Source organism: Hemicordylus capensis, chromosome 2 (assembly GCF_027244095.1).
Source record: "Hemicordylus capensis ecotype Gifberg chromosome 2, rHemCap1.1.pri, whole genome shotgun sequence".
In the NCBI taxonomy this organism is placed as follows: domain Eukaryota; kingdom Metazoa; phylum Chordata; class Lepidosauria; order Squamata; family Cordylidae; genus Hemicordylus; species Hemicordylus capensis.
The window spans coordinates 182,755,314-182,768,032 of record NC_069658.1 but is presented as its reverse complement, the minus strand read 5'-3'; the positions used below and the strand labels follow the sequence as shown (position 1 = coordinate 182,768,032).

The following is a 12,719-nucleotide window of genomic DNA, read 5'->3' as shown; positions in this document are numbered from 1 at the left end:
AGTGAGAGGTTGTATGATGGGGAGTGGCTTGTTGCCTCCATCTCACTCCTTTTGACCAAACATGTTTTGAAATAGTTGAGCATTAACTATTGTTGCCCTTTCCAAGGACTTTCCCAATACACATTGGTGCCTGAGATAATCCAAATGTTTATTAATTTAGCACACAATCTAGGTGTGCCCTAATATACCCCTACATAAGCCTCAGGGAAGTGTACGGAGGCTTATGGAGTACAGTATACAGCAGTGCTCTTGTGTGACTTCCATTTCATTCTCAGAGAGGCTTGTGCAGGAACGTTTTCTGCTGGGAGTTCTGCCTTGAGGGCCGGATGCTCTAGTATCCTGCTCTGCCATCCTTACTGGTGCCCAAAATCTTCCACCTGAGGCAGCTCTCAAGCTCTGGCCTTACTGTAGTTAGTTGGTCATTTCTCTCCCTCCACATATAAAGGTAACATGTGCCATCATGTCAACTCCTGGAGACCACAGAGCCCTGTGGTTGTCTTTGGTAGAATACAGGAGGGGTTTACTATTGCCATCTCCTGCACAGTACGAGATTATGCCTTTCAACATCTTCCTATATCGCTGCTGCCCAATATAGGTCTTTCCCATAGTCTGGGAAACATACCAGCGGGGATTCGAACCAGCAACCTCTGGCTTGCTAGGCAAGTCATTTCCCCACTGCGCCATTAGGTGGCTGCCTCTCCACACATACACCACTTTTTCGCCAGAGCTAGTATCCTAGAGTCTCCCTGTCCTTCCTCTAGAGTGCAGATGGAATCTTGTGAATCTTCTATCTGGGCTGCAGCCCAATTTAGTTGCTGTATCCCTTTTTGAACTGGGGATATGTTGCAGGGAGGTGTGGCTGGCAACCATCTTTTAACTACACTTCCACATATCCAGATTTTAGCTTCAAAGCCTTCCTCCTTTCAATAAAAAGGAGATGAGGAGGCCCACATTTCTGGAATATGGATGTTATGATAAAATTGTGCCTCTGAGCATATGCAGAGTGTATTTATTATTTTTAAAAAACCCACCATGTGGCCAGCAGTCATGTCCATTTTAGTGCTGAGAGGTGGTGAAGCAGATCAGAAGGTATGGTAGCTATCAGCCAGCTAAGCAGATGAAGCCCTGGAACATATCCTTTTTTAGAAACTTAGTTCTAGCTAAGCATAATACTCCTGATTTCTTTTAACTCTCAAATAGGATCCAGAAGTCCTGGAGGCGCGAGTGGGAGAGCAAAGAGCAAGCTGTCACCCCGTGGGCGGGCCCTCTCCGTCAGGGGCCCAGGGACACTTCTCTCCCCTCCACCCTTGTTCAGTTATAGCAACGATGCCCCTGGAACTGGAGCCACTGGTCCTTCCCTCTCCCCTCCAAATGAACGCGGCGGGGACGGAACCCAGGCGTTGCGGCTCGTGATACAGCTGGGAGGCGTCAGTCACTTTCGGGGCTAACAATGGCCGGGAAGGGAAGGGTTGGAGTCTCCGGCTGGGGGCGGTCCCTGTCCCGGCTCCTCCTTTGCTCCTTCCGCGGAGGAGGCAGGGATGGAGGAGCTGCGGCGGCTGGGCAATTTCGGGGCTCGAAGGAGCTGCTGTGGCTGCTGAGATCCGGCCGGGATTCCCCCCGCCCCGCCATCCCTTCCGGCGGCTGCTCCCAGGCTGAAGGGGGCAGCCAGCTATGTGGTGCCTACAATGTTCGTCCGAGCGCCGCCCGGGGCAGCTGCAGCACAAGCTCCTGCACTGGTGAGTGCGCCCCCCCCCCTTTGCAAAGTCCCCTCTCCCTTTCCTGAAACATTCCCTCCATCTCGCGACCCCGACATCGCTTTCTTCAAGCACTTCGAGTATCCTCTGCCTTGGCCAGGGCGTCATCTTCATTAGTACAGAAAATATTACGCCCGGCAGCAGGGGGGGAAACTCACACACACACACAAGATCAGCTCTCTCTTTACCAGGAACTCTGCCCCCACGCCGCTTCCTTGTCCTTCTGAGAATGAGAAATGACTGCCTTTTAGCAGGGATTACTCGCCCCTCCCCGCTGTTCTCAATTGGGTGACGCCCACCTATTCAGATACCCCCTCTCTCCTCTGAGTAACCTAGGGAGGCCTCAGTCTCAGATGCTCCCCTTCTGTTTGGAATACTTCAATAATTGAGCAGGAGAAACCTCCTCCCAATGTCACTCACACCTTTGTGTTTTGCTCAAGTTAAAAATAAATTTCTTCTAAATTAGTACTCCCCCTGCTTTCTTTTCTTTTTTTAGTTATATTTACATGTATCATTATCATCCTTGATTATGTCTAGATATTGGAACCTTATTGCAATAAAGGAAAAATAAATAAATAAATTTTCTCCTGAATAATTTGGCTTTTCCTCCACCTATGTCTTTACATCATTCATCAGGAATCCCCAAGCACCCTTCTATTTCACCTAGCAAAAGTAAGACACCCCCCACCCACCCCACACACAATTTAACCACTCTTCACTCAGCAACCCAAAGTATATGCTGCTGTATAGCTGAGCTCCCCGCATGCACAACTCAATTGGACAGGTTGTGTGGGGGGGAAGAAGCAGTAGGAGCGGGAGATTCCTCACTTCTCTTTGCATTATCTATTGGGAATCTGCTCGCCAGGGTCTCCTTGTTGAACCACCCCAACAATTGTATTTCATGGTTCACCTTGATCAGTTATCTTCTCACATTCTCTTGTCACTGAGAGGCATTGTTAAGAGACACCCTCCCATAACATCCCATTAAATAAGCCATATCCTTTTCTGAATTTTATTGACCATTTGTTTGGCCTAAAATGCTTCTGTATTAATATTTGTTTGTTTACATTTGTGAGAGCCAGTGTGGTGTAGAGGTTAGAGTGCTGGACTAGGACCAGGGAGACCCAAGTTCAAATCCCCATTTAGCCATGATACTTGATGGGTAACTCTGGGCCAGTCACTTCTCTCTCAGCCTAACCTACTTCACAGGGTTGTTGTGAGGAGAAATTTAAGTATGTAGTACACCGATCTGGGCTCCTTGGAGGAAGATAATATCTTCCTTGGAGGAAGATAATATAAAATGTAAAATAAAGATACTACCTTTAGTCCTAGGACTCCCAGGCTGATGAACAACAAATTAAAAACAGCAAATAAAACAATAATAAAATTTCATTAAATACATTTTAAATTTTTTTTAGAACACTCATACCTAACCTCCTGTCCATTCTTGTGCTCCTCTCCCCCAGATATAATTAATAATAATAATAAATAAATAAATAAATAATAAATATCCAGCTCTTAATGCCCTCAACATTCCCCCTGCATTTTCACTGCTTTATCTTCTAGGGATCCCCTAAGTTCCAATAGTGCCCTGCAAATAACCCATTAAATATCAGCATCTCATGTCAACTTCACTGAACTGCTCAGTAGGGAATCTCCAAGAATCACTCATGCATGTACTATCGGTTGCTTATGTCAGAAAGCTGGAACCTTCTGATATCTTTCTTTCTCTATAAGATACACCCCAATATACCTTTGGCAAGACCCACAGGCTATCTTTTTTTAGGTGGCCATTCCTTCAAGTTCTTCTACTGTGCTCACCTTTGGTTTGTGTGCAATGAGCTTCTACCATGCTCTGTGTGCTCTGTGGACAGACTGGGTTGTGATCCAGGTCTGTATTCTTTTAGTTAATTGGCTTTCAATTTTCTAGCAATATATCCACACTCTGGGTTCCAGAACATGGAGTAGAATTCAGGAGGACACCATAGCCGGATGAGGATTGCTTAACTTGAACTTTAATGGGGATCTTAAATTCGAGTGCAGCCATGAAATATATTTCATCCCCCCCTCCCAATTCCACCCCCTCCCTTTGCAGCTCTGGTGCCACCACCTGCACAGGATGTTCTGCCTTAATTATTCTTGAACCGCTGCTGCTCTTGCTTCCATTCTCAAACAATAGCCTGTATTAAGCCTGTATTCACTTACGTTATTGGATGCGTGCAGATTTCCTTTGCTCTTCTATGATCACTTGTGAATTTACCACAAGGTGATTGCAGTTACATGGGAACCAATAATCTGTAATGTCTGGCCATGGAGTGAGCTGAAGCTAGCCATGTCTCTGCCACCTTCCCAGTCAGTAGTGGGGATGTGGTATATTTCACCTCTCCCTGCTGCTGAACTCTACAGATGACTGGTTTCCCACATGGTTGCAACTGCCTGCCCCATGCTGTGAGTGTACAAAGTGCAAGTGTCTGCAGTCACTCACAAACAATGTTATTTTTATGCCAAGATTTGGTACAGAGTGTAGTATTGGCTGCAGCTTCCTTACCCTAGCTTTCATTAAAAGGGGGGAAATGCAAGACCCTAGCCTATATAGATGTAATGTATAGTGAGAGCAGTGCTTGGTGAAATTCTGCAGCCAGGGAGGTGACTGAATAAGATTTCCAGGAGTTGGGGGTGCAGCTTCAGTGCCCAGGACAGCTCATTTCCAGTTTTCCCTCCAAGGCGTGCACATGTGGTGTGCACTCACACGGTTTTTGAAGTCTGCTCAGTTCATTTTAAATCCCGCTCAGATTTAATAAGGAAGATCCCACTCTGAATGCACGTGTGCACACACTGCCTTGATACTGCCACCCAGAACAATTCCGTGCACACATGAAAAAAAATTAGATAAAACACTGCTCTTTTCCTCTCCCCATTTATTTATTTATTTATTTAAAAAATTTATACCGCCCTTCCAGAAGGCTCAGGGCGGTTTACATTAAAACACCATAAAAATGACAAGCTGAAGCAGAATTAATTAGGTAAAGTAGCAAAAGTTGCAGAATTAAATTATGTAGCGTCATTATTTGAATAATTTATACAGGTTTCAGAGTTCAGAATTTGGGTTATGTTGCTTCAGAATATTTGGGTTCCCCCCCCCAAGAATATGGATATCCCTGAATATAAGTACACCTTTAGAGGGTGAAAAAAGACGCCTTAAGTGGTGCAGCAGGGAAATGCTTGACTAACAAGCAGAAGGTTGCTGGTTCGAATCACCGCTGCTACTATATTGGGCAGCAACAATATAGGAAGATGCTGAAAGGCATCATCTCCTACTGCATGGGAGATGGCAATGGTAAACTCCTCCTGTATTCTACCAAAGAAAACCACAGGGCTCTGTGGGCGCCAGGAGTCGACACCGACTCGACAGCACACTTTACCTTTTCAGAGAGTGAAGAACAATCCATTTTTCTACCTCTTTTCTACCACTCATTCCAGTTGTGTGTGTTGGAATGGTTACAAGCACGACTGGAAAATAAACTGAATTCTTAGGTGAAATATCACATTTCTAGGTTTTATCCTTGTGTGATTATGAAAGAGTTGTCCAAATCCTTAGAGGCCAACATTAGGATCAAAAGGCCTCTTCTCTACACACTCCCATCCCTGCTCTAAGTCCCTATGCTAGGCAATTCTGACTTTACATTAGATGACAGGCAGATATTAGCCCTTTTCAGATGTTGTCCGCCTGAGCAGGGAAAGAGGGGAGGCAGTCCTGCTCTGCTCCTGTCACTCACCTACTCCCATGGGGCACACATGCACTGTTTGGCTGAAGGGGGAGGTGCTGTAAGCATGTTATGTTAAGCATGTCAACCAGTGATTCTGTGAGCTGCATTGTTGCTCGATTGAGGTTGCAGCTCATGGAATGAATTGCCGGTGAACATGCTTATAGCATCTCCCCCTTCAGACAAACAATGTTGTAAGTGCATTTGTTGGGCAAGAGGGGGTAAAGAACAGCTGGAGGGTGGGACTTCCTCTCTGCTTTCCTCACTGTAAGTGTTGCTGCTGCTCCCATCAATAACATCTGAACAGGCCTGTTGTGGAGTAAGATGCCCTTGGTGTTGAACTTTCAGAGGACTTTGGTTATTAGAGAGGGTGTTGTTGGTCTGGATTTTTTCGGACAGGGGAAAATTTCCTTAATTACTCAAATCCAGTGTTTAGTGAATCACGTTGTGAGCTATGTGTGTGTGTAGGTAGCAACAAGCCATTTCTTGCTGGTAATTTTCTGATGCTTCTGGAATAGACACACGATCATATGTGGAATTCATATAGTTTTTCACACAGAAGGTACTTCTCTTCCGGAATTTTTTTCTTAGCATGAAAACTTCAGTTTATCGAGGCCAGCCACCTAATGGCGCAGCAGGGAAGCAACTTGCCTAGCGGGCAAGAGGTTGCTGGTTTGAATTCCCACTGGTATGTTTCCCAAACTATGGGAAACACCTATATTGGCCAGCAACAATATAGGAAGATGCTGAAAGGCATCATCTCATACTGCACTGGAGTATGATAAACCCCTCCTGTATTCTACCAAGGACAACCTACAGGGCTCTTTGTTCGCCAGGAGTGGACATCAACTCAACAACACTTTAATTTAGTTCGAATAAGATCTGGGGACCACTAATGTGGGCTTGGCAGAAATGTGTAAATGGTGGGGATGGTGTTTTTAAAAATAATTTTTTTTATGCCTTATCTGTTATGGAATTTGCATTACTGAGGCCTAGTGCTTTTATTTATTTTCCAAAAAGGAAGTTTCTGGCCCTCATCTTGATTGAAATGCACTTGATCGAAATGCACTTGAAGTGAACGGATGCACACTCACATACAGTCAAGCCCTTGCCCCCCCCCTCTAAAAGTGCGAAGACATTAGGCCCATTCACACATTATGTCCAGCACTCGTGCAGTGATTATACAGTGTACACAAATACAAATCTATGCACAGGTACAATCATTCACATATTATGTTGACTACAGGTACAGCAGTAAACTTCCAATCTGTACCATGCATTTGAAGGGCCTGTATTCACTTTTTAAATGAACCCAGATACAGTAATTCACACAAATATGTGTACAATATGTGCACTTGAACAGCATAATGTCTAAATTGGGCTAAAGAAAGTCAGTGAATGAATAGAGGATTTGAGGGGATGGAATAGAACTGAGCAAAGAGGAGTGTCTGGATATAAATGCAAGGGATAGGGGAGGGGAATAGAAAGTGAAACCAAAAGTGAACAGAACGTACAGGAGAACCCTGTTATTCACGGGGGTTCCGTTCTGCGAGTGGGGGGAGCAAATCTGTGGATAATGGAGCATTAGGGCTATGGGAATTGGGGGCTTAGGTTCCTGGACTGCCAAAAACTGCATCCGCCCATTTCCCCCCCAGTCTCCCCCAAAAGTGCCATATGGCATTGGAAATCGCCCACAACATTGAAAATCAGCCAAAAATCACAGCCTCCCCCACATTTTTTTAAAGTAAATGAGCCATAAATGGCTCCCAGACACAAAATAGCGACTGGAAAAGATACCCGAGGTCACCCCGACCCACAGATACACGGGGTTAACCCTCTCCACCCAGTTCTCCACCCCCACGTATACCGAAGTCTGGTGCTAATTACCCAACCATGGATACGTGAAACTACGAGTGCTGGACCCACGGATAATGAGGCCCTCCTGTATTCATACAGTCCTTAGGAAATATTTTCCAGGTGTATCCTCCATTTTAGAATCCTATCATGGCATCAGTCGTAATAGAGACCCCACTTGGGAATATTTTAATGAAGTTCCTGTACCTGTGGTTTAGACTGGCATGCATGCGAACAGAGAAATGCAAGGCCTGGTTGCCTGAATGAAACAGCTTTATGAGAAGTGTGTACCTATTATAGTGCAGACCTACGTTCTAAAAATGAAAGCTACATCTCGGAATATGTTTCAAGGTTGTATTAGACAACAAAAATGTACATTTACTAGAAAATGATGATTAAATAGGATCTTCTTGACTAGTGATTTAAATTGTGATTTAAATCATTAAAACTGAGTCCTTCTGTGAAGTGATTAAAATCATGATTAAAATCAATTTGATTGAAATAAAATCAACACTGTTTTCATATGCACAGTGTTAATCTGCTTTGGTAATCTGGAATCATGTGCTCTGAATGCAGTGTATTGCCTGTTTTCCATTTTTGGGATTTTGTACACCATGTCTCTAGGTTGCTTGGCTATGCCTTCTATATACATTCACCAGCATATCCTCATTTTCATGATGGGTAGTTTCACATGACCACCAGCAAATCTGTTAGTGGGGGAAGTGTCGGGGATATACTGGAAACTGAGAGTGAACTCCTGGCAGGTAGGATGTCTGAACCCATAACAAATTGTTCTCTGGGCTGCTTACAACAAAGGATTAAAATAAAAACACATAACACATTAAATCATAACAGACAAAGAAGAAGAAAAGAAAATACAACATACAATACTAAACAGCTTAAAAACTCATTTTAAAATTATTTAAAAATCAGATCAAATCTGAAAACCAAAATTTAAAAGATCTGGGTGAACAAAAAGGTCTTTTACCTTGCATCTAAAAGAACAAAGTGACAAAGCCAGGTGAACCTCACTGGGAAGGCTATTCCATAAATGGGGTGCAACCACTGAAAAGGACCTCTCCCTAGTAGCCATGCACCTCACCTCGTTTGGCAGGGGCACCTGGAGGAGAGCTTCCGAAGAAGATCTTAAGGTTTGTGTAGGGACATATGGGGCAAGGTGCTCTCTCAGTTAACCTGGTCCCAAGCCATTTAGGGCTTTAAAGTTTAAAGCCAGAACTTTGAATTGGGCATGGAAACAGATTGGGAGCCAGTGCAGCTGACGAAGCACTGGCGTAATATGGTCAAAAAGTCCAGTCCCAGTTAATAATCTTGCAGCCCTGTTTTGTACCAGCTGCAGTTTCCAGACCGTTTTCAAAGGCAGCCCCACCTACAATGCATTGCAGTAATCTAAGCGAGAGGTTACCAGAGCCTGAGTAAGTGTGGCCAAGCTATCTCTGTCCAGGTAAGGTCGCAGTTGGCATCACATCCAAAGCTGATACGTCAGGAGAATGTTGAGCAGAGAGCATGGGAAGCCGCCTTGGGCAGGTGTGCACTCTCTCAGTTCCCAACATATCCCCATTGATGGTGGCCATGCAATGCAGCTGCCCTCCCTGTCTGTCTGTCTGTCTGTCTCATCCCCTCACTTGGTGCCAAAACCTCACCAGTCTTTTAAAAAGTTACTTTGTGCATTTCTTTTAATAGATAAGTGACTCATACATTTGCAAATCAAAAATAAACCTGATATTCGGTGAACAATTCAAATAGAATCTCGGAAACTGAGAATATGTATACAAACAAAGTAAATAAATTTGCATAGATTTTATTGACTGGAAAAAAGGCTTGCACATTGGTTTTTCTGGCACAGAACCAGAACGTTTTAAAGTCTGTTCTGCTTCTACCTCATCTCAGCAGTTCTGTCTCACACCAAGGTGGTGATGATTTTATTATTATTTAGAATACTTATTACCATGTTTTCAACAAAAAATGGCCAGGAGGAGGAGATCATTTGTTTATGGGTGTGTTTCATCCTTCCTCTTTGTTTCCAGCATGTTCTGCCTCTTGGAGAATGAGGTTTTCCAAGTAATATCTTTGGAGGTAGTAAATATGCAGTTATTGCATGAAATCAAGGTATCTATTGACTAGGCTTCTGTTGCAGACCAATAACATTTTCCCAGCATTCAGACAGTCTGGTAAAATGAAATTTTATTTCTATATATGTGTGTTTTATTTATATTTATGTTTTTATTTTTCTATTAGCTGAAATATATATTGTAACTAATAGGAAAACAACAACAACCATGAGCAACTTCTTTGATAGTATCTTTGACTTTGTTGAGAGACCCAGTGCTCTTCTACGTTGTCTCATGCCTTTTCCCAGAAATCTCTATTTATTTCTAAAGTAATTAAAAAACATTTTTAGAGGCCAAATGTTACCTGCTTTAGAACTGAGTGCTCACACACAACAACAACAAAAATGAATACCATCATAGCTTTTCTCTCTTCTTGTAGCAGAGACTTGCCTCTTTAGTGCATTTCTTCTTTCTCTTTCTTTCTTTCTTTCTTTCTTTCTTTCTTTCTTATTCAATTTCTATACCGCCCTTCCAAAAAATGGCTCATGGAAATAATAAATGAATAATTGTTATAAATCACACAGAGAAATAATACATAAATAAGATGGCTCCCTGTCCCCAAAGGGCTCACAATCTAAAAAGGTACATAAGACAGACACCAGCAACAGTCACTGGAGGTCCTGTGCTGGGGGTGGATAGGGCCAGTTACTCTCCCCCTGCTAAATAAAGAGAATCACCATGTTAAAAAGGTGCCTCTTTGCCAAGTTAGCAGGGGTTGGCAAACATGCTATTCTCTCATACGTTAAAACTATTCTCTTTCTCCCAGCACCATGCACTTTGTGGGGCAAAGCTGTCACTGGATCTAGACTAGCAGCCTAGTGAAACCTGGGTTATATGTCTGTCTGGAGAGGGGGAGAGGGAGCAGGTAGGGCTGGCGAGAGTTTATGTTCTCCCTTGTGCCGTCCTTCTAGCAGGTGTGAGCCAGAGTTCAGTGTCCCAGGGCAAGACAGGGAGCGAACGCGCCCCTCCCCGCCGCCCTGCTGCCACTGTCTCCTAGCATTTAAAACCAGGAAGCTAGCTTGACACATGGCCCCGAGCATTACATCTCAGCTGAGAGGGAACGTAACATGCCTGGATCCTGGCCATATGGAATTTCAGCCTTCAGCAAGATGCAGCCGCCTCTGGGGTGGGCTGCAGCAGCTGCTGTCTCTCAGCCCCATAACATTTGTAGAGAGGAAGTAAAGGAACGTTCTGTTTCTAGTTGAAACCTTGGAGAGAGGGGTGGGTGGGTGGGAGAGGGGAGACTATTTAAAGGAGTGGAATATGGAAATCCCTTGAGGCTGGGATCCTGCTCAGAAACCTGATAGGAAAGGATGTGCCTCGAATGTGTGTAGATCATTGGACATGAAGGTGTGTGGAAGCAGGATGCCCTGAATGCCACTGCTAATGACAAGGTTGGGGCATCAACGGAGAGAAGACAGAAAAGGGCCCTGCTGGGATTTGAACTTGCATCTGCCTGGCAGAGCAGCGTTCAAAGCTGCTGTTTCAGCTGATGAAAAAGGCGGAGGGGGCTTAACAAGAAAGGAAGGATTAGGACTGGCCTCTGCTGCTTTCTGTTCCTTGGCTTCACGGCAGCATCCGCCAAGTTAACCCCATGTAATGAGGGTCGGAGTGGTGTCAGTATGAAGGCTCTGATGGCACATTGCATGCTGGCACAGTATACGCTCCGTCTGGTTTCTGTAGTGGTATGTTTGTACCTTATCAGTGGTATATTTCCTTCAGTGGTCTCCATGCTGGACACTCACTGTGATTTTTCGAAGATACGTTGCTTGCTTACTCTGGATTTCTTGGTATGTATTTTTTCTCAGTAGGGTATTGCTCACAAAGGTGTTCATTGCGCATTGCAACACACATTTACTGTTGGTGGGTTTTTTTTTAATCCTTGTGGACTTTAAATATACATGCCAGAGTGATGTATGTTGCCCTAGTGGGGTCCTTTCAGCATTGACTACAGGGTATATTCAGTTCCTTGTAGCAGCATGGTCTGGTGGCATGCTTGTGTGATTTTCTGCAGTGTGTTAACTACCCATTGTTCTTTTCTTCATAACAAACCTTGTGCCACAATCGCTCTGATATATTTTACACGTCCAGTGGGGCTTTACAATAGTGGCGCATGGAATGCTTAGCATTATTTTTCACATAAGATGCTTGCTGTGGTATCTTTTGTCAGCATGTTGCATGCTCAAGAGTGGGTTTTTCACAACACTAGTGCCACATATTCTCTGTGATTTTTCTCCAGTGCTGTATCTTTTTAGTTTTGCTCATTCACCAGGGTTCAGTGTATAAGGAAGCAGAAGTTGCCTTATTGCATGTAATGGTATCGCATGTAATGGTAATAGAGGGAGCCTTCCTTCTTCCCCCCATGCGAAGCACATGCATCTTAGGCTAACAGCTTTCATCCCTCTCAAGATTCGAGAAGACCCCAGGGAACAATTTGATGTCTTCTCAAATTCTCTCTCTTTTTCTTTGAATTCAGCTGGCCCATTCCTCTGTGAACTACTGGCATCTGTAACCATGTCTGTATGTGGCCGGAAGCAAGTGTGTGGGTAAGAGGGACCCCTCAGATGAGTGCATGACAGTGTGAGGTCCCTCACTTCTCAGTGTAGTTGTCATGGGAGCCATGGTTTAACCACCTTGTTGCATGTGATGTTTGCACAGCACAAGTGTGAAACTGGTTTCTGATGTTCTGTATGCCTGTTTTCCTTCCTATTTATTCTCTGTGGGTGTTTCATATGGCAGTGTGGCTTGAGGAGAGGTTGTGGGCTGATTTGCCCAAAATGTTTTGAGGTGGAAGAGTTGACAAGAGACAACTCCCCCCGCCCCGATATTTATATACAATTGTCTTGTGAATGGGCCTTGATACAATAAAATACCAGGTTGCCATAGCCTAGAAAACACTAAGCACTTGATCTTGTTGGAACTCTTCACAAGACCATTTTGCTACATTAATATTGAAGGAAAAAGCCCCCTATAATTAGTCTTCCATCTCTGTGCCTACCATGTGTATTCCATGACAAATGATTTTTATGTGCTGTCAAAGAGTGTGAGCTGGGAAGTCCCCAATTCGAATCACTCTTCAGTCATCAATTCATTGGAAGACTTTGGGCAAGTCGCTCTTTCCCAGCTTCAGTCACCCATCTGCTGTGTGCATGTGTGCGAGAGAGAATAATACGGCCTATTTTGCAGGGTTTTATATGCATAGTAAAAATAATGTATGT

The 12,719-nt window shown here is 44.1% G+C and overlaps 1 protein-coding gene across 9 annotated transcripts in view; it reads left to right on the top strand.

Moving 5' to 3' along the window:
* The window catches only part of IQSEC2 (IQ motif and Sec7 domain ArfGEF 2), a 182,478-nt gene that overhangs the window by 125,269 nt on the left and 44,490 nt on the right, over positions 1 to 12,719 (top strand). Inside the window, exon 1 of one of the 9 annotated variants that reach the window (XM_053293857.1) lies at positions 1,239 to 1,736. The exons of the other annotated variants lie outside the window; for them this stretch is intronic. Coding sequence (XP_053149832.1) covers positions 1,672 to 1,736 — 65 coding nt within the window. The 5' untranslated portion in view covers positions 1,239 to 1,671. Of the gene's footprint in view, positions 1 to 1,238; positions 1,737 to 12,719 lie in introns of those variants that run through there. 9 annotated transcript variants of the gene reach the window in all.